The 17,991-nt window shown below is 28.2% G+C and overlaps 16 protein-coding genes and 4 non-coding genes across 20 annotated transcripts in view; 12 read left to right on the top strand and 8 right to left on the bottom strand.

The window, feature by feature from the left end:
* Positions 1-26: 26 nt before the first annotated feature.
* On the top strand, positions 27-380 carry CPARA_3gp343 (hypothetical protein; the record flags this gene model as incomplete). Its single annotated transcript, XM_003239851.1, has 1 exon — positions 27-380. One exon carries the CDS (start codon positions 27-29, stop codon positions 378-380), a length of 354 nt encoding a protein of 117 aa, XP_003239899.1.
* Positions 381-506: 126 nt separating this feature from the next.
* kin(ABC) (ABC1 family protein) lies at positions 507-2,960 on the top strand (the record flags this gene model as incomplete). Its single annotated transcript, XM_003239850.1, has 1 exon — positions 507-2,960. One exon carries the CDS (start codon positions 507-509, stop codon positions 2,958-2,960), a length of 2,454 nt encoding a protein of 817 aa, XP_003239898.1.
* Positions 2,952-3,437, bottom strand: CPARA_3gp341 (hypothetical protein; the record flags this gene model as incomplete). Its single annotated transcript, XM_003239849.1, has 1 exon — positions 2,952-3,437. The coding sequence occupies one exon, from the start codon at positions 3,435-3,437 to the stop codon at positions 2,952-2,954; it is 486 nt and encodes a 161-aa protein (XP_003239897.1).
* Positions 3,438-3,845: 408 nt separating this feature from the next.
* Positions 3,846-4,244, bottom strand: CPARA_3gp340 (hypothetical protein; the record flags this gene model as incomplete). Its single annotated transcript, XM_003239848.1, has 1 exon — positions 3,846-4,244. One exon carries the CDS (start codon positions 4,242-4,244, stop codon positions 3,846-3,848), a length of 399 nt encoding a protein of 132 aa, XP_003239896.1.
* A 125-nt stretch (positions 4,245-4,369) lies between these two features.
* Positions 4,370-4,591, top strand: CPARA_3gp339 (hypothetical protein; the record flags this gene model as incomplete). The annotated part of the gene is made up of 1 exon (XM_003239847.1): positions 4,370-4,591. The coding sequence occupies one exon, from the start codon at positions 4,370-4,372 to the stop codon at positions 4,589-4,591; it is 222 nt and encodes a 73-aa protein (XP_003239895.1).
* Positions 4,592-4,671: 80 nt separating this feature from the next.
* CPARA_3gp338 (hypothetical protein) lies at positions 4,672-5,403 on the top strand (the record flags this gene model as incomplete). The annotated part of the gene is made up of 1 exon (XM_003239846.1): positions 4,672-5,403. The coding sequence occupies one exon, from the start codon at positions 4,672-4,674 to the stop codon at positions 5,401-5,403; it is 732 nt and encodes a 243-aa protein (XP_003239894.1).
* Positions 5,404-5,596: 193 nt separating this feature from the next.
* On the bottom strand, positions 5,597-5,670 carry trnR. The gene has a single exon. It is a non-coding gene; the product is annotated as a tRNA-Arg (tRNA).
* Positions 5,671-5,821: 151 nt separating this feature from the next.
* Positions 5,822-6,418, top strand: CPARA_3gp337 (hypothetical protein; the record flags this gene model as incomplete). Its single annotated transcript, XM_003239845.1, has 1 exon — positions 5,822-6,418. The coding sequence occupies one exon, from the start codon at positions 5,822-5,824 to the stop codon at positions 6,416-6,418; it is 597 nt and encodes a 198-aa protein (XP_003239893.1).
* A 17-nt stretch (positions 6,419-6,435) lies between these two features.
* Positions 6,436-6,828, bottom strand: CPARA_3gp336 (hypothetical protein; the record flags this gene model as incomplete). Its single annotated transcript, XM_003239844.1, has 1 exon — positions 6,436-6,828. The coding sequence occupies one exon, from the start codon at positions 6,826-6,828 to the stop codon at positions 6,436-6,438; it is 393 nt and encodes a 130-aa protein (XP_003239892.1).
* Positions 6,829-6,922: 94 nt separating this feature from the next.
* On the bottom strand, positions 6,923-7,516 carry CPARA_3gp335 (hypothetical protein; the record flags this gene model as incomplete). The annotated part of the gene is made up of 1 exon (XM_003239843.1): positions 6,923-7,516. One exon carries the CDS (start codon positions 7,514-7,516, stop codon positions 6,923-6,925), a length of 594 nt encoding a protein of 197 aa, XP_003239891.1.
* A 75-nt stretch (positions 7,517-7,591) lies between these two features.
* On the top strand, positions 7,592-7,759 carry rps30 (40S ribosomal protein S30; the record flags this gene model as incomplete). The annotated part of the gene is made up of 1 exon (XM_003239842.1): positions 7,592-7,759. The coding sequence occupies one exon, from the start codon at positions 7,592-7,594 to the stop codon at positions 7,757-7,759; it is 168 nt and encodes a 55-aa protein (XP_003239890.1).
* Positions 7,760-8,087: 328 nt separating this feature from the next.
* Positions 8,088-8,408, bottom strand: rpl35A (60S ribosomal protein L35A; the record flags this gene model as incomplete). The annotated part of the gene is made up of 1 exon (XM_003239841.1): positions 8,088-8,408. The coding sequence occupies one exon, from the start codon at positions 8,406-8,408 to the stop codon at positions 8,088-8,090; it is 321 nt and encodes a 106-aa protein (XP_003239889.1).
* Positions 8,409-8,537: 129 nt separating this feature from the next.
* On the top strand, positions 8,538-9,227 carry brx1 (ribosome biogenesis protein BRX1; the record flags this gene model as incomplete). Its single annotated transcript, XM_003239840.1, has 1 exon — positions 8,538-9,227. One exon carries the CDS (start codon positions 8,538-8,540, stop codon positions 9,225-9,227), a length of 690 nt encoding a protein of 229 aa, XP_003239888.1.
* An 84-nt stretch (positions 9,228-9,311) lies between these two features.
* CPARA_3gp331 (hypothetical protein) lies at positions 9,312-10,565 on the top strand (the record flags this gene model as incomplete). Its single annotated transcript, XM_003239839.1, has 1 exon — positions 9,312-10,565. The coding sequence occupies one exon, from the start codon at positions 9,312-9,314 to the stop codon at positions 10,563-10,565; it is 1,254 nt and encodes a 417-aa protein (XP_003239887.1).
* A 54-nt stretch (positions 10,566-10,619) lies between these two features.
* Positions 10,620-11,543, bottom strand: rfc3 (DNA replication factor C complex subunit 3; the record flags this gene model as incomplete). The annotated part of the gene is made up of 1 exon (XM_003239838.1): positions 10,620-11,543. The coding sequence occupies one exon, from the start codon at positions 11,541-11,543 to the stop codon at positions 10,620-10,622; it is 924 nt and encodes a 307-aa protein (XP_003239886.1).
* Positions 11,497-12,573, top strand: BRSK (BR-serine/threonine kinase-like protein; the record flags this gene model as incomplete). Its single annotated transcript, XM_003239837.1, has 1 exon — positions 11,497-12,573. One exon carries the CDS (start codon positions 11,497-11,499, stop codon positions 12,571-12,573), a length of 1,077 nt encoding a protein of 358 aa, XP_003239885.1.
* Positions 12,574-12,729: 156 nt separating this feature from the next.
* On the bottom strand, positions 12,730-13,173 carry ubc4 (ubiquitin-conjugating enayme E2; the record flags this gene model as incomplete). Its single annotated transcript, XM_003239836.1, has 1 exon — positions 12,730-13,173. One exon carries the CDS (start codon positions 13,171-13,173, stop codon positions 12,730-12,732), a length of 444 nt encoding a protein of 147 aa, XP_003239884.1.
* A 528-nt stretch (positions 13,174-13,701) lies between these two features.
* Positions 13,702-15,671, top strand: rrn18. The gene has a single exon. It is a non-coding gene; the product is annotated as an 18S ribosomal RNA (ribosomal RNA).
* Positions 15,672-15,833: 162 nt separating this feature from the next.
* rrn5.8 lies at positions 15,834-15,922 on the top strand. The gene has a single exon. It is a non-coding gene; the product is annotated as a 5.8S ribosomal RNA (ribosomal RNA).
* Positions 15,923-16,171: 249 nt separating this feature from the next.
* The window catches only part of rrn28, a 3,837-nt gene continuing 2,017 nt past the window's right edge, over positions 16,172-17,991 (top strand). The window contains exon 1 of the ribosomal RNA in view: positions 16,172-17,991. This exon is cut by the window's right edge and continues 2,017 nt beyond it. This is a non-coding gene — a ribosomal RNA (28S ribosomal RNA).

Raw genomic sequence — 17,991 nt, 5'->3', positions numbered from 1 at the left:
ATGTAAATATTTTTATTTTTGATTTTATGTGTATGAAAAAAGCAAAGCATAGTGTTGGAAAATGTTGTTATTTTTTTCTTTTGTTGTGTTTTTTAAAAAAATACAGTTTCTTCTTGAAAAAGTATAACGAAGAAAATTTAAATACATCAAGAGAAATTTGTAACTTTTCTTTTAAATTTTTGAAAATTGGAAGATCGAGTATATTATTCGAGTTGTTAAATTTTTTTTGTACTAAAGTTTTAATGAAAAATCATATTTTACTGAAATATAATCATGATAAAAAAATATTGTCTACCAATGTCAAGTTATTTTTTTTGTTTTTTTTTAAATTAGAATTTTTAAAAAAAAGATATTTCTTTTTTTTAAAGAAATTTACATAAATTCTACATATATCCATTTTTTTTTAGAAATTTTTTATCTAAAATTGTTAAAAAAGTAATTTTTTTTATAATCAAAAAATAGTAGGTATGTGTTTCACTTTTAAAATTTAAAATTATAACGAAAATATGATTAGCTATGAGTTTTTATTGATTTCAAATAAATTGAACAAAAGAAATAATTGCTCGATTTTTTTTTACGTAAAATTTAAATGTTTTCAGAAATTTACAAGTATAAATGTTTTTGACAAAAAAAAAGATTTAAAAAATTTTCTTGATTTCAAACAATTTTTAAATTCAGTTAATTATGCTTCTTTTTTTCTGGATAATATAGAATTGAAAAAAAAAAAAAAAAACATTTTTTTTGATAAATATTTTATCAATGTCGAACAAATTTTTAAAAACATAAATAAAATTCAACAAGGAACAATTAATTTTCAAAAAAAAAAACTAATTTTGGAAAATGATCTCAAAAAAGAAACGATTCTAGAACTAACAAACTTGATCTCAAATTTATCAGCATTGTTATTTTTGGGATGGTTTTTGATTTTATTCATAAAATTTTTTATAAATCGACAAACCGAGAAACCTGTGTTACCAGATGAGTACGATTATGAAAAAATCAGTTTGTATTTCGAGCTAAAGCCCGAAAAATTCGTAATTCGATCTTTACAAATATGTTTGACATTTATAAGTTTTTTTTCAATTTTAACACTTATCCAGTTTTTTTATTGCAAAAATAATAACGGTTTGGTCAAAAAATTTGATCAAATAAAATCAAAACAGAAATTTTCTGAACGTGTTTATTTGAACTTAAATAAAAAATCTTTTAGATTAAACAATTTAGGTCGATTTTTATATTTTCGGAACACAATGAAGATTAATTTCTATCTCAAAAAATTACAAAATTACAAAATAAAACAATTTTGTAAATTAATATCCAACTTAAGCCCTGCTTTTGTAAAATTGACTCAATTTTTTGTATCTAAACCAAATACTATAGGCGAAAGCGTAGTTAGTGAATTGCATTATTTACAACAAAACATGCCTTTTTTTCCTAACGAAATTGCGTTAAATTTTATGAAAAAAGAATTAGGAGTAGTTCCTGCTAAAATCTTTTGTGAAATTTCCGAAATTCCAGTAGCTTCCGCAAATCTTGGACAAGTTTACAAAGCTAAATTAGATAAAATGTCAGTAGCCGTAAAAGTACAACGCCCCCATGTAAACGAGTTAATTGCTCTAGATATTTTGCTGATTCGGTCTATATTTAACGCAATTCAACGTAAATTGGATGTCAAAACTGATTTACTAGGAATTGTAGATGAATACGGACATCGTTTATTTGAAGAACTTGATTATAGAAAAGAAGCTATAAATATGTTGAAATTTCGGTCTTTTTATGGATATATGAACAAAATATATATCCCAAAAGTATTTCTCGAATATTCAACACAGCATGTACTTGTTATGGAATGGATTGAAGGAAATTGTTTTTCTGGAAACTCGATTAATATTTTACAAGAAAATACATTATTGATAGAGGTCGGAATTCGTTGTTTATTGGTACAGTTATTGGAAGTCGGGTTTTTGCATTGCGATCCTTGTGTGAAAAATTTAATAAAAACAAAAAAAAACGAATTGGCTTTTATCGATTTTGGTCTGATTTCACAAGTATTGATTACAACCAGACTTTCATTGATAGTATTTTTTTTACATTTAATTAATAAAGAATACGAACTATTGATCAGAGATTTTACCGATTTAGCTTTAATCAGAAACGACGATTTAGGTAAAGAATTTTCAAATTTAAACTCACTTTTATTAAAAATTTTTCATTTCTTCAATAGTTTGCGCAATTTCAGTTTCCGATACGCGACAGAAAAATTTTTTTATCTACTCATAAAATATCCATTTACGACGCCCCCTTATTTCCTTAATAATTTAAAAGCTATTGCTACTTTGGAAAAAATTGCATCGATGATCGATTCCAGATTCGAAATTGTTAGTATAATTCATTTTTACATCATGAACCGTTTGTCGACAAATTCTTCTCCGGTGTTTGAAGTCGTATTAAAAGATTTTTTGACAAGCGATGTTGTTTCTGAGTTTAATTGGGGTCGACTGCAGTTACTAATAGAAGTTTTTTCAAAAAAAAATTCGTTTTTTCAAAACAATAGCATACCAAGCGCAATTTTGGGTTTTTTTATTTACTCTGACAAATTTTTTCAAAAAATTATGATTATAAATTCGTTCAATATTTTTGAAAAATTTCCGCATATCATGAACTCGTTCGAACGTTTTTGCCAGTCTTTCGCTTTGATTTTTTCGAGAAAAATGTTTACATATACTTCTCGAACTTCAATTGTATCGATTTTTTACAAAGCCAGGTTAAACATATTTATTTTGATGTTAATCGAATCGAAACTTTATAGTTTAAAAGAATTATTTTTTATGACAAAAATATCCTTTTTATCATCTGCTTTAGTTTTTCTCGAAACAATTGTAAAAAATTTTTTTTTTTCAAATCAGAAAAGAAGATCAATAATGTTAATACCAATAAAACTATTTTCTTTTTTAATTTGAAATTTGAATATATTTCACAGTATTCCATCCATTTCCTCTTGGTACATAGTCAGGTGGTGTCCAAGTTAACCACGCCAAAATATTATAAACAAAAATTACCATGAGAAGTGATATTTTAATTTTAACTGCTTTTATTTCGAAAAATAAAATTGTAAAGATTTTGTTGGAATTAACTCGATTTTCGTTTGCTTGATATTGAGACAAAATTAGTAAGAAAACAAAAGGAAAACTCAAAAATCCACTAAGCCACCATCCTCTGATGATTAAAATGAAAAAAAGAGTAAGCTGACTTACACATTCAAAAATTTTAACGTTATTAATTTTTTCATAAATTTCGTTTGGGTTGACAATATCAGTATCGAGACTTTTGATTAACTTGTAAGTATAAGTCAATATAAACACAAGTACAACCAAAATTAATCCGATTAAAAATGTCAGAAAATAATTTGGAATAAAAGTACGTTGTTCGTTGAACATCCTATTTCTTTTTGTATATAAAATATATTAAATATATTAACAGCAGTATAAACTTGTTTTAAATATCAGTCAAACAAAAAGGCCCTTTCTTGTAATTCCATGATGATATATGATAGCATTCAAAAGGGCTTATTATACTCTGAGGATGGCAATTGTTAATTAAAGGACAATTTATACAAGGAGGAGATTCGAAAAAGTGTTTGTAATAATCGAAACTAATATAGTTGCTATTTGTTTTTAAAATTTTAATTTCAATTTTACTAAAATAAATTTTTTTTCTTTGAATCAAAAAACAACCCCATTTCGCTACTCTTAGCACGTTTTTTTTTTGCAAATTTCTGAAAAAAAATCAAAACGTTCTTTCGAAGTCGTTAAACGAACGATTGTATTATTGTTTACAAAAAATGTTCAGTTTTTTTTCAATACAACCTTGATGTTTGCTTTTATACACAAAAAAAAATTTATTTCAGAAAAATACAACTTGTTTTTTTGACCAAAAAAATTTGCGTCAGATTCAAATAATTGCTTATATTTTAACTTTTTTTCACTAGAGATATTTTTTATTTTGTTTATTTTTATATTGTTCATCAAATTGATATAGGTCATACACAATTTCTTTTTTTTAGAAAAATCAATGAAAAACAATTGTTTTGGTTTACCAAACAAATTTTTTTGAAATGACATGTCAAAAAAATCGATGTCCGACTTTACACATTTGTCGTTTGAATGATTGTATTCGCAATGAGAAAATATTTTTGAAAAATTTTTTTTCATATACTGAGAATTACGAAACAAGAAAGAAACCATTATCACTCAAATTTCCGTATAATAAAAAATTTATTAGAACACAAATCAAAGTGATATGATTTCAGAAAAAAAAACATATGCGGAAATTCCACAAAAAAATCATTAGTTTCGTATAAAAAAAGCATATGACGTGCGATAATTATACACTAAAATTTTCTTTAAAATTAAGAAATTATTTAAGTGAATTTTCGCAGTCGAGGTTGAATGTTTTGAAATTTTTTTTATTTTTTCTTCAAAAAATTTTTAAATTTTTACAATTTTACTTTGAATATATTCCTGTTCGAAATTTTTTCTTTCAAAATAAAAGACTAAACATCAAAGATATATTAAAAAAAATAACCATATAATTGAACTTTATCAGTGTAATAAGTTACATCTTGATACATGGGGTTTGGATGTAGTATACAAAAATTTTTCTCAAAAAAAAATGGATTACGAAAAGATTTTCAATCAAGGAATAAACAATACATATTTAAGTCATAATAAACTTAAAACCTTATTTCGATTCATATCTAAGCCGAGAGTTAAAAAACTGTCAAATTTAAGAGCTTTTCAAAAAGTTTTTTTAAAAAAAAAATCTACTAAAAAAAAATTTATAGAGTTGGTTCGATTTGATTTTGTTTTATATTTTATTTTATTGTTTAAGTTTCATAAAATCCCGATTTTGTATTTTTTTTTATATTCGCATTTTAAAAAGCTTAGTTATATTTTTATAGATATGAAAAAACTAAATCTAATCTTAAATATTAAACTAAACGTTTTAAACCAGTTTTGTTTGTCCGAAAAGCCAGATTCTTTACGATACGACACCAAAAATTTTTGCATTTTTACAAGCTTTTCTGACTTATATTACGAAATAAAAACAATTTTGTATAAATTAATCTTACACGACGTATTTGGATCAAGTCTTTTGAAACTTCATATGAAAAATGTTCAAAATACAACAATTTATGTCATTTTAAACATTTTTTGTTACTTCGAATATGTGTTTAAAAATGTAAAAATAAAAATTTTGAATATGATAAATTTATATGAGATTTTTACAAAATATAATTTTTTATGCAAACAATTTATTCCATGTGGAGATTTTTATTGTTTTTTTTTTCGAAACAAATTAAGAACATTTTTTAGTAAAAAAAACAATAAAATTATAAATTAAAAGTAAATATAGATGTTGATTGAATTGAAAAAAAAAATCTATATAAATGTAGAAAATATTTTTAAATATTTTTTTACGTTTATATAAAATTTTATCTTTTTCTTTTATAAAATAAAAGTTTTTTACAATTCCTGCATGAATACACATTTCGTCTAACTAATATTTTCTTTATTTATACAAGCTTAATAATTAAATATGCATAACGAGATTTGAACTCGCAATTTTTGGTTCCGTAGGCCAACGTCTTATCCAACTAGACCATATGCACACAATCGAGTGATAAAGTTTTAATTGTATAATATAAATTAATAAAATTATAAGTTGACATCAGTGTTTTTGTTTTAATGTTGGAAAAAAAAAAAACTCCGTCGGAATGCCAGTATTCTTTCAATCTAAATTATAATATAATCGAATTTAAATGGGTAAAAAAAAAAATTTTTCTTTGACACGAATATACCAAATTTCAAGTTATACCTTTTTAAATAAAAATGCAAAAGACGTAAAATGGTCTAAATCTAAAGTTCTTAAAATTTATACAAATTACGAAGTATTACGAGAATTTTTAGCGCCTAAAAGATATATAAGTTTTGTTATCTTAATTAATATTGGTGATTTTCCTCATATATTATTAATCCGCAGCAAGTATGAAAAGGTGTTTTATATACCAGGCAGCCGTCTTAGTATTTCGAATAAAAGTAAAATCAAATATTCATTTCTAGAATTACAAAAAAAACTTAATTTAAAAAAACCGAATATTGCAAAAAATACCTATATCGGAAGCTGGATTTTTCCAGAAAAGGAAAGTCGCGTTAAATATCCTTTTTTTCCTCCTCACATAAAGAAAGAAAAAAAAGAAATTAAAGTACAATTTGTACAATTCAAAGATCAAGGGAAAATTCAAGTCAATTCAAAATGGGATCTTTATGCAGTTTTGCCATTTAAGTTATTTGCAAATAAAAAAAGATACAAAGTGATACTAGCTTTTTTTATATGTATGTATGTATTTCAAGTATAATTATTAAAATTTTCATTTTATACAATTAATGTATTTGAGAAATAATTTTCTTTTTCGTGAAAAATGTACAAATGCAGTTGACAAATCTTGCATAATTTGATAAAAGAAATATCGTTATTTAATTTTTGATAGAAAATATGATGTATATCAAATTTTGAAAATTCAGAAAGTATATATAGTGCATTTTCTTGAATTGATTTATTCGTATTTACTTGTTTAGTTAGCCTGTCGAATTTTATAATATTTTTATTAATACTAAAATTTATCAGAACACATAAAAATGAAAAGCTAGCGTATCTGTATCTCCAAAAATAAATTGCATTGGATATAGAAAAATTTTTTGTGTCTAAAAGATTACAATCAGAATTTAGTGAAATTAATTTTTCAAAAAAAGAACCATGTAAACTCATGTTATTAAAAAAAAGACAACTCTCTCCGGACAGAACTGTTTTTTTTTTGTATAAACACTTGGAAAAATGATTGTTTTGAATTCAGAATTTCTAGTCAAAAAATTTTCCACGTATAAACACGTTTTTCTTGAAATTTCGGAATTTTTTCTTTTTTTTTTGGATACAAAAACACGAACTTTAAAATTTTTTTTTCTTTTTCATTGGACCTAAAAAGCTGACCAGCAGAAATTAATAGTTGATAAAATCGTTTGAAATTTTCATAGATATAAATTTCGTTTATCTTTATAGAAAAATAGGCTGAAACGTCAAAACAAGTCAAATGTGATTTTAAAGACAAGTTAAATAAGTTGTAATACTTGTTACTTTTACAAAAAATTGAAAATTTTTTAAAAAATCTCTGGCATGTATAATTTTTAGCGTTTATCACTAAAGCAAAGTAAGCTAAAAAAAGATTTATTTGATAATTTTTCACTTGATGCGTATATTTTTTTAGATTTTCTTGAAATAAATAAGAAACCCTTCTCAAAATTTTGCGAAAGGTACCAGAATTTTCTCTCTTAAGGAAAACTAATCTTTCGAATGGCTTTTTCTTTTTTAAATTATAAAATTTTATCAACAATTTAAAAAAGACTTTATAATTATAACCATACGTGATAAAATTATTCATTTCTACGCTTTCATACTTCATAAAACTTAGTCTATACAAATGACAATAAAAGGCTTCAATATAAATTGTATACGTTTATATACTGACAGTGTTTAAATGGGAAAAGTACACGGTTCTCTAGCTAGAGCAGGAAAAGTTAAAGCACAGACTCCTAAAGTAGAAAAACAAGTTAAACCCAAGAAGCCTCGGGGACGCGCTTTTCAAAGGTTTAAATACAATCGTAAAATTCTTCTTACAAGTCTTAAACCGAAGAAAAGATTTTAAATTTATTATCTTTATCATAAAGAAAAAGAAAAAAACAGCAACGAAGGCTCAAACCAGATCATTTGTTAATTTTATTTTATTATAAAGCTTATCTAATTTTCTTTAATCGATGTTTCTGTTCCCATATACAGATTGTGCCTATCTTTTGCATGTAGAAAAATAATCGTGTAAGTGGTTTAACACGCGTGTTTGTTTTTTTTTCAGTTGTTTGGAATTTTGAATATAGAAATATTTTTTAGTTTTTTTAAAAAGACGTATTTGGTACCACGAATCACTCTAAAATAGAGATATTTTTTAGATTTATAATTTTCGAAACCACCGAATTGTTCTAATGGAGTTCTATAAAAACTGCAGAACAGAATAAACTAGGAGCCACGTTTTTTCTGAATTTTGCTATGAATTTTCCTGAATTTCCGTGTGGAGAAATTATTCTTCCCCATTTTGTTTTATATATCGAGTGACCTTTTTTGACTATATAGAATATTCTTTTTCCAATTAAGGAGTGTTTTTCTTTTTTCTTTAAATTTTCAAGTATTTGTATCCTCGTGTAAGACGGATTTTGATTTCTTAAACTTCTTTTGTATCCTAAAATAATTCCTTTTTTGTAAAAATTTGGAGTTCGAGATTCATCACGACATTCAGCTTTCATGAAGAATATTTAGAATTTAATAAATATCGATTTTGGCTAATATGCTATATATAAATACATCAATATTTTATATGACATTAAATTTTTTTAATATTTATTTTTTTTATATCTAGCGAAAATCTTTTGTTCATGTTAAACAAAAATATAAAAAACATCCAACGTCTTTTTTTATTTTGTAAAAAATTAAAAACAAAAACTTTAATTGGAATAAACTGTAAAAAAAATTTCAAAACAAACTTTATCGCGAAGTTTTTTCAAAATACGACTTATAATTCACGTATTCTTTTTAATTTTAATAAAAAAGAACTTTTTTTTGAAATAAAATATCACATTTTATCTCAAAAAAACGTATCCTTTTTATATTTAAATTTAAAAAAAAAAAAAATATGGATTTTGAATACTTTTTATTGTATAACTTACAAGCTGTTTTTATTGGATGTTTATTTTTTCGACAATTATTCCTGGTTAAACAATTTTCAAAAAATTTGTCAGCCAATTCTTATATTTGATATTTTTTTTGATAAAAAGATACATCTTAATATTTTCAAACTTCTTTTTATGAATATATTTTCTTTTTCTTATGATTGTATGGGTAAATATACAGCCGATCGTGTCATATTGCTAACATATTTTAATTTTAAAATATTGTTAAAAATTTTTCGTATTTTTTTTTTAGAAAAAAAAAATACGAAAGTTTCGAAAAATTTTATTTTACTAGAAACAGGTCCTACTTTTGTTTTTACTCCAGCCAAAGTATGGAATAATTTTTTTCTAAAGCACAACACGATGTTCGGTTACCATAAAAAGCTTTTGCCTTGATTTTTTTTTCCATGTATAGCTTACAACGCGTCTATTTTTTATGTATATGAAAAGTGTTATCAGCATTAAAATTACCGGTTATAAATGACAACTGTGTCTGTGGCATTTTTTTTTATATTAAGCTTTGTATATTTTAAAGAAAAGAAAAACCTAAACACAAGTAAGTTTGTTTTTTTGTTTTTTTTAAAATATTTTTTACGATTTAATGCACATATTTCTGATGGTCTATTGTTTTCCTTTTTTATTAGAATCATTCAAATGACAAAGCGTAAACTTTTGACTCGTTTGAATGATTTATTTTCTTGGTGTACAGCAGAAATAAGTTATTTAAATAATCTAATAAAAAAATTTTGTAACGTGTTTTTAACGTTAATTTGTCCCAAAACAAATAAGCATAAAATTTCTAAAACATTAATCTGTTTTCCTGAACTGTATACGTATAAGTTTCTTAAAAAAAAATATTGTCTGAAAGACGTTTTTTTAAACACATTGAGTACAAAAGACCAGACATCTGTTTTGAAAAAAAATTTGCAAAAATTCCTTAGTTTGAAGAAAATATGTGATCAAGAATTCTCTGTTGTTAATTTTTCTCTTTTTTTTGAAAAATTTAACCGGATATTATATTTGCATAATATTAAGGGTTTTACTCAGACCGGTTTTAAATTTATGATAAACGTAATAAATTCGTATTCGAAGTATATCGGACTCGAATTATGTAAATTTGCTATACAAAGGCAATCTCACAAAAACCTAAAAAAAGAACAATGGGGTAGAGAAAATTTTTTTTCAGAAGTTAAGGTAAAAAAATTCAAGAAAATTAATAGTTTTATTAATTATGAAAATCTAGCGATAAAATCTCTTTTTTATTTCAGAAGAATAAAAAAGAGATTATTTTTATCTGACAACAAAAAGTATTTCAATGCTAAAATCGATCCAAAAAAAGAAATAAACCTCGATTTCAAATATAGAACCTATGCAAAAGCTTTGAAAAAGGTTAATAAAACTCTTGTAATTTTGTTAACTGAAATTTTACAAAAACGTATTTTTATACTAAAAGAAATGACCAAATGTTTACTTCCTTATAAACCTTCTGTGTTCAATTCAAATAAAGATAAAATAGTTTCAATCTATCCAAAAAAAAATCTCAAGAACCTTGAAAAAAAAAAAAGAAATGGTGCAAAAAAGAAATGGTGCACGTCAAAAGATTGTATGAAATTTTTAAAAACTGGTAAACACGATTTTGATTTTAAATATTTTTTTAAATGGTTTTTACATATATCTAGCGATTATAATTCACAGAAATTAGATTGTTGTAAAAAAAAAATTAAGGCTATGTAAAAAAATATACAGCTTATCATTAAAACAAATAAAATTATATCGTTTGTTTGTTTTTTATTCAAAAAAAAAATTTAAGCTATGAAAATACAACCATTTCCTAATATCGTTTATTTTCTGAGCCTTAGTATAATTCTTAAAATAAATACAAAGCGTCTTACGAATGCAAGGCAAAGTTTGGTCTCTATTAAAACATTCTTTAAAGAAAAATGCGTTTAATTTTGCAGTAAATTTTTGGTTTAATATAACTGATACTATAGTGTATTTATAAATTAGAAATATATTCTGGGTAAAGACATTGGTATATGTCTTTGAATCCAATTGATATATGTTAATTATTTTTTCTAAGATTTGTAGAGAAATTTTCTTTATTTTTTTTTTCTGAAATATTTCTTTTAATCTAGTACTACATTGGAGGAATCCTTGTTTTTTCAGAAAAATTTTGACACATCTTGAATATATAGAGTTGCTCACCTGAACGAAAGAATTACATTCGAGCCAAAAAATAGAACAATATAAAGTTTTTTCGAGATATTTTCTTAAAAAAGATTGCTGTTGAAAAGACATATATTCGAAATTAGTGATCATTGTTATTTTTTTTATATTTTTATCAAAAAAATCTGTTTCTATGAAATTTTTGATTATTTCACAAACAATTTTTGACTTGTGTTCATTGATACTATCTAATTTTATATAATCATAGTTTCTCTGGTTAAAAAATAGCTGATTACAAAATGAAAAAAAACAACATTCTTTTCCCATTTCATAAAAACTGCTTATGAGTATACTAAGGTTATTTAATTTGCATGAAATTTTGTATAGGGCAAAAATCATGTCTTCGTTTGATACTAATTTTTTGAAGCTATAATAATCCATAGAAAACTGTTGCAGTTGTTTTGTGTTGATTTTATTACATATACATATGCTTGCATAAATGAATACAGTGTCAACGGATGATCGGTATTTACATAAAAAATTCATAGGACCTTATATTTTAAAAAAAACGCTAGGAATAGGTGCAATAGGTAAAGTTAAGCTAGCGTATCATTCAAAAACTAACAAAAAGGTTAGTGTCAAGATTATTCGAAAAATTTTGTTTTCCAAAAAACCTGATTTAAAAATAAAGATTCATCGTGAAATATCTGTCATGAAATTAATGTTTCATCCCCATATTATCAAAATATTTGATGTACTAGAAGATTCGACCTATTTGTTCCTTGTTATTGAATATGCTTCACATGGAGAATTATTTAATTACCTCGTAAAAAAAGGACAGCTCCATAACCGAGAGGCGCTATGCTTTTTTCAACAAATTGTTTCCGGAATAGAATATTGTCATCGATATAGAATATGTCACAGAGACCTTAAACTCGAAAACATTCTTCTAGATAAAATACAAACTATAAAAATAGCAGATTTTGGCATGGCGTCGCTGAACGTTTCCAATGAATTATTAAAAACTTTTTGCGGTTCTCCTCACTATGCGTCACCCGAGGTTTTTTCAAACGAACCGTATGACGGAATGAAAGCTGATATATGGTCTTGTGGAGTGATACTATATGCATTGTTAACAGGCAAACTCCCCTTTGATGAAGAAAATGACAATATGAAACGGCTTTTTAACAAAATAAGATTTGAATCTCTTTCCATTCCTGATACTATTTTTCCAGAATGTAAAGATCTTTTATTATCAATCTTCATTATCGATCCATCCAAACGAATTACTCTTTTCAAAATAAAAACAAGTTTATGGTACAAGTCTCTTCCATTGCGCAGAACTTGTAGAAATAACTTTCTAGAAAATATTCACGTCACCACTATTCAAAATCCTGTTTTTATTCCAGATCCAGATATAATCAAATTCTTAGTTCCTCTTCGATTGGTTTCTGATCAAAGTGTTCTGATCAAAGTGTTGTGTGCAAAAGAGCCGAATTTAGTTCGCATTTTATACAGACAATTGGAATGGAGGAAAAATGAAAATGGATTCTCTACAAAACGATATTATTTATAAAGCTATAAAAAGACGAAAGAAATTATTGAAGAAAAAAGTATACATTAAAAAAAAGAAATACATTCCAAAATAGAAATATGGAAACAACCTTACAAATTCAAAAATTATGTTGTAGTTAAATTATTAATTAAAATTACTATTTCTTTTTTTTTTTCTCTAGATGGCATAACGTTGTGTCCACTCACGAGCTGTTGCTTCATAACGTGATCGATTTTCTTTAAAAACTTTTGCTATTTCAGGAACTAGAGGATCGTCAGGATTAGGATCTGTAAGCAAAGAACTAATCGATAAAAGAACTTTTGAAATTGTAAGAGCAGGACTCCATTGGTCTCTGAGTATATCTAAACATATATTTCCATTTGAATTGATGTTAGGATGGTAAATTTTTGTAACAAATTGCATCCGAGGAGGCTTAAATGGATAATCGGGCGGAAAAGTTATTGACAAAAAAAATATTCCTCCCGTATAAGGAGAATCCACTGGTCCTATGATGGAAGCTGTCCATTTAAAGATGTTTTCTCCAACCGGTCCCGCTGAACAATTGGACGGAGGATCTCGTGCTAAATCTTTCAATTCTTTCTGTATTCTTTTCGCAGCCATGTTTTTTGTTTTTACTTTTGACGGTATAAAACACTTCTATAGGCATTTTTAACCAAATGAGCATTTATATTCATTCTATAGATGAATAGGGTTTGTTATCTCTGTAATACTTGTAAGAAATAAAAGTATGTAAAACGAATAATCACTTTTTTTTTCTTTCTTTCTTTTTTTTGTCGGAAAAAGTGTAAAGATCTTTTTTGGTAAAGAAGAGAGAGAGAAATCTGTTGAGAAAAAAAAAGAATAAGTACGCTGGTATGTGCTTTTTCTAGGTTTTTTTTTCTTTGGGGTGATTTTTTTTCTTTTTTTGGGAAAAAGAGGGGGAATTTCTTTCTTTTTTGTATGTGAACAATATCATATATTGTGGAGAAAACATGTTCTGTAGCAGAGTCTGATTAATTTGGTTGCTTTTTTGTTTTTATATTTTGTCGTAGAAAAAAGCACGTTTTGCGGTGTGTTTTTTGAAAAACTTTCATTTTTTTTTTCTTTTTCTTTTTTTTTTATAAATCGAAAAAAAAAGAAAAAAAAAATACCTGGTTGATCCTGCCAGTGGTTATATGCTTGTTCTAAGGATTAAGCCATGCATGTCTAAGTGCAAACGATTTTGTACAGTAGAACTGCGAATGGCTCATTACAACAGTTATAGTTTATTTGATCGTACGGTAGAAAAGAAACTACGTGGATAACCGTAGGAAACTACAGCTAATACATGCTCCATCGCTTTTTTTATATATATTTGTTTTTTTTATCTGTAAAAGCGGGATTTATTAGATCAAAAACCAGCTATCGAGAGAAGTCTATCCTGTACTAATCTTGGTATGGTTTGTGAGGTGAATCATAATAACTTTTCCAAATCGCAAGGCTTTTTTTGTGTTTAAGAAAAATCAAGGAAGCCGGCGATAAATCATTCAAATTTCTGCCCTATCAACTTTCGACGGTAGGGTAGTGGCCTACCGTGGTGTTGACGGGTAACGGAGAATTAGGGTTCGATTCCGGAGAGGGAGCCTGAGAGATGGCTACCACATCCAAGGAAGGCAGCAGGCGCGCAAATTACCCAATCCTGATTCAGGGAGGTAGCGACAGAAAATAACGATCGTAGGCCTTTTTTTTAGGGTTATTGATTGGAATGAGGATAGTTTACACCCCTTCACGAGGATCCATTGGAGGGCAAGTCTGGTGCCAGCAGCCGCGGTAATTCCAGCTCCAATAGCGTATACTAAAGTTGTTGCAGTTAAAAAGCTCGTAGTCGAATCTTGACATTTTTATGAAAAAGTTTGCGTATTTCTCATTCTGATTGTATCGAATACAATCGGAGTGAAGGGAATATGCTTCTTTTTTTTTTTTAAAAAAAATAAGAAATTTCTTTGTTGTTTTTTCTTCTTTTGATGAAAGAAGAAAAAACTTTTTTTTACCGTGAGCAAAATATGGTGTTCATGGCAGGCATTTTTTTGTTGCTTATATATTTTAGCATGGAATAATAGAATAAGACGTTTGGTTTTATTTTTTGTTGGAAAAAGACGCATATGATATATGCGTCTTTTTTAGAGCCAAAGTAATGATTAATAGGAATAGTTGGGGGCATTCGTATTCCGTAGCTAGAGGTGAAATTCTTGGATTTACGGAAGACGAACGACTGCGAAAGCATTTGCCAAGGATGTTTTCATTGATCAAGAACGAAAGTTAAGGGATCGAAGACGATTAGATACCGTCGTAGTCTTAACTATAAACTATGCCGACTAGAGATTGGTAGATGTATTAATACGACTCTATCAGTATCTTTATGAGAAATCAAAGTCTCTGGGTTCTGGGGGGAGTATGGTCGCAAGGCTGAAACTTAAAGGAATTGACGGAAGGGCACCACCAGGCGTGGAGCTTGCGGCTTAATTTGACTCAACACGGGGAAACTTACCAGGTCCGGACATAGGAAGGATTGACAGATTGAGAGCTCTTTCTTGATTCTATGAGTGGTGGTGCATGGCCGTTCTTAGTTGGTGGAGTGATTTGTCTGGTTAATTCCGTTAACGAACGAGACCTTAACTTACTAATTAAGCGTTTTTTTTCACATATAGTTTAATATGCTATATCGTGGGGATTTATGTTCTTTTTTTAGAAGGACGATTTGCGAATAGCAAATGGAAGAATAAGGCAATAACAGGTCTGTGATGCCCTTAGATGTTCTGGGCCGCACGCGCGCTACAATGATGCAAACAACGAGTTTTGTTTCTGGATCGAAAGGTTTGGGGAATCTTGTAATCTGCATCGTGATAGGGATAGACGATTGGAATTATTTGTCTTGAACGAGGAATGCCTTGTAAGCGTGAGTCATCAACTCGCGCTGAATACGTCCCTGCCCTTTGTACACACCGCCCGTCGCTCCTACTGATTGGATGATCCGGTGAAATGTTCTTGGTACGCTTTTTTTTTTATCTGTTTATCGAAAAGGAATGCAGTTTTGTGGTTGCAAAAATGTGTATTTTTTGGCAAGCTGAGAGAAAAAAAGGAGGAAAAGTTCAGTGAACCTTATCATCTAGAGGAAGGAGAAGTCGTAACAAGGTTTCCGTAGGTGAACCTGCGGAAGGATCATTGAAAAAGAAATTATATGTGTTAGAATTTATTTAATTTGCAGAAAAAAAGAAAAAAAAAATCCCCCCTAACAATGGATATCTTGGCTCTTGTATCGATGACGAACGCAGCAAATCGCGAAAAATAGTGTGGTTGGCGACTTGTAAAAAAAAGAAGTCATTGATTTTTTGAATGCAATTGGCGTGTATTTTTTGTATGTTTCTTCTTTTTTCTTTTGCGAAATATTGTTTGTAAAAGAAAAAAGAAAAAGAAAGCTGTCAAAATACACATACCTTTTTGAGTATTATGTTTGTTTCTGACAGAATTTAACTGATAAAACTTGTTAAATAGCTTTTTATACGCGTATTTTTTATACGCGTATAAATTTACGGTTTATTTTTGTGTTTTTTTGTATGTATAATCTCAATTTAGGTAAGATCACCCGCTGAACTTAAGCATATTATTAAGCGGAGGAAAAGAAACTAACTAGGATTCCTTTAGTAGCGGCGAGCGAATCAGGAATAGCTCAAGATTTTAAACTAGCAAATAGTTTTTTGTTGGTGATGTAGTCTGTAGAAGCGCGATGCGGATATTTCAAATCGTTCTTTTTTTTTCGAAAAAAGTCTTCTGGAAAGGAGCGCCAAAGAGGGTGATAGCCCCGTTGTGGAACGATTTGTTCTTCTGATTGTTTTTTCATATAAGCGCGCTTTGGTCGAGTCGAGTTGTTTGGGAGTACAGCTCTAATTGGGTGGTATACTTCATCTAAAGCTAAATATAGACAAGAGTCCGATAGAGAACAAGTACCGCGAGGGAAAGATGAAAAGAACTTTGAGAAGAGAGTGAAATAGTGCTTGAAATTGTTTAGGGGAAAAGCGAATGGAGTTTTATGTTTTTTCATGCATGTTTCATTTTTTTTTAATAAAGGAATGGTTTCGTGTTGAAAAAGAAAAATCGAAGTTTTTTTTATCATTTTTCTGTTTTGTCATTTCTGTAAGTAACAATACAATGGCTTCGGTTTTAAGTTTTATGTCAGTTTCCTTTTTGTTAGCGTAAAGAGATATATGTATAGAAGATGTTTATTTTATGTACTTCCTTATATGTATATTTTGTGTAATAAAAATCGTTGTTTCGGTTTTTTTTTGGCTATAGACACGGAAGCTGTTCTATTTCTCTTTTGGAGAGATTTCTGGGTCTTACCTACCTAGTTTTTTTTTCTTTTACGTGTAAAAGAAAAAAAAACTAGGTAGGTAAGACCCAGAAAAAAAACAAAACTTAAAGAAAAGACTTTATTCGACCCGTCTTGAAACACGGACCAAGGAGTTCAGTATTCATGCAAGTATTCGAGTATGTAAACTCTTGTGCGCAGTGAAAGCGATTTTTCTTTCTTTTGGGTAAAACCAAGGGAGAGAGAAGGTGTAAATTCTTTTCGGTTTATATCTGAATTGAAACTCATCACCCGAACGACAGTATGTGCCTTTTTTTCTTTCTTTTTTATTGTTTTTTATTGTTAAAAGGCTAAGAAAAGAGAAAAAAAAAAAAAGACAACACGTTCAATGGGAAGAGCATGAATACTGAGACCCGAAAGATAGTGAACTATGTCTGGGTAGGATGAAGCCAGAGGAAACTCTGGTGGAAGTCCGAAGGCGTTCTGACGTGCAAATCGATGCTCAAACCTGGATATAGGGGCGAAAGACCAATCGAACTATCTAGTAGCTGGTTCCCTCCGAAATTTCCCTCAGGATAGCTGGAGCATTTACAGTCTTATCAGGTAAAGCGAATGATTAGAGGATTCGGGAAATTCAGTTTTTTCGACCTATTCTCAAACTTTAAACAGGTAAGAAAAGCATGTTGCTTGGTTGAACATGTTTAGACGATGTATGCTCTTAGTGGGCCATTTTTGGTAAGCAGAACTGGCGATGCGGGATGAACCGAAAGCGATGTTAAGGTGCCTCACTACGTGCTTATTTAGAAACCATAAAAGGTGTTAGTGCATATAGACAGCAGGGCGGTGGTCATGGAAGTCGATATCCGCTAAAGAGTGTGTAACAACTCACCTGCCGAATGCACTTGCCCTGAAAATGGATGGCGCTAAGCACGTGACCGATACATTGCCGTCGAAAAATTTTGTGTTTTTTTTTCGGCGAGTAGGAGGGCGTCGAGTTTGCGTCGAAGTTTTGCGCGTGAGCCAAAATGGAGCATTCTTGAGTGCAGATCTTGGTGGAAGTAGCATATATTCAAGTGAGAACCTTGAGGACTGGA

This window comes from Cryptomonas paramecium, chromosome 3, assembly GCF_000194455.1.
Source record: "Cryptomonas paramecium strain CCAP977/2A chromosome 3, complete sequence".
In the NCBI taxonomy this organism is placed as follows: Eukaryota; class Cryptophyceae; order Cryptomonadales; family Cryptomonadaceae; genus Cryptomonas; species Cryptomonas paramaecium.
Note: the sequence above shows the minus strand (reverse complement) of the source record. Positions and strands in the feature narration are given on the sequence as shown.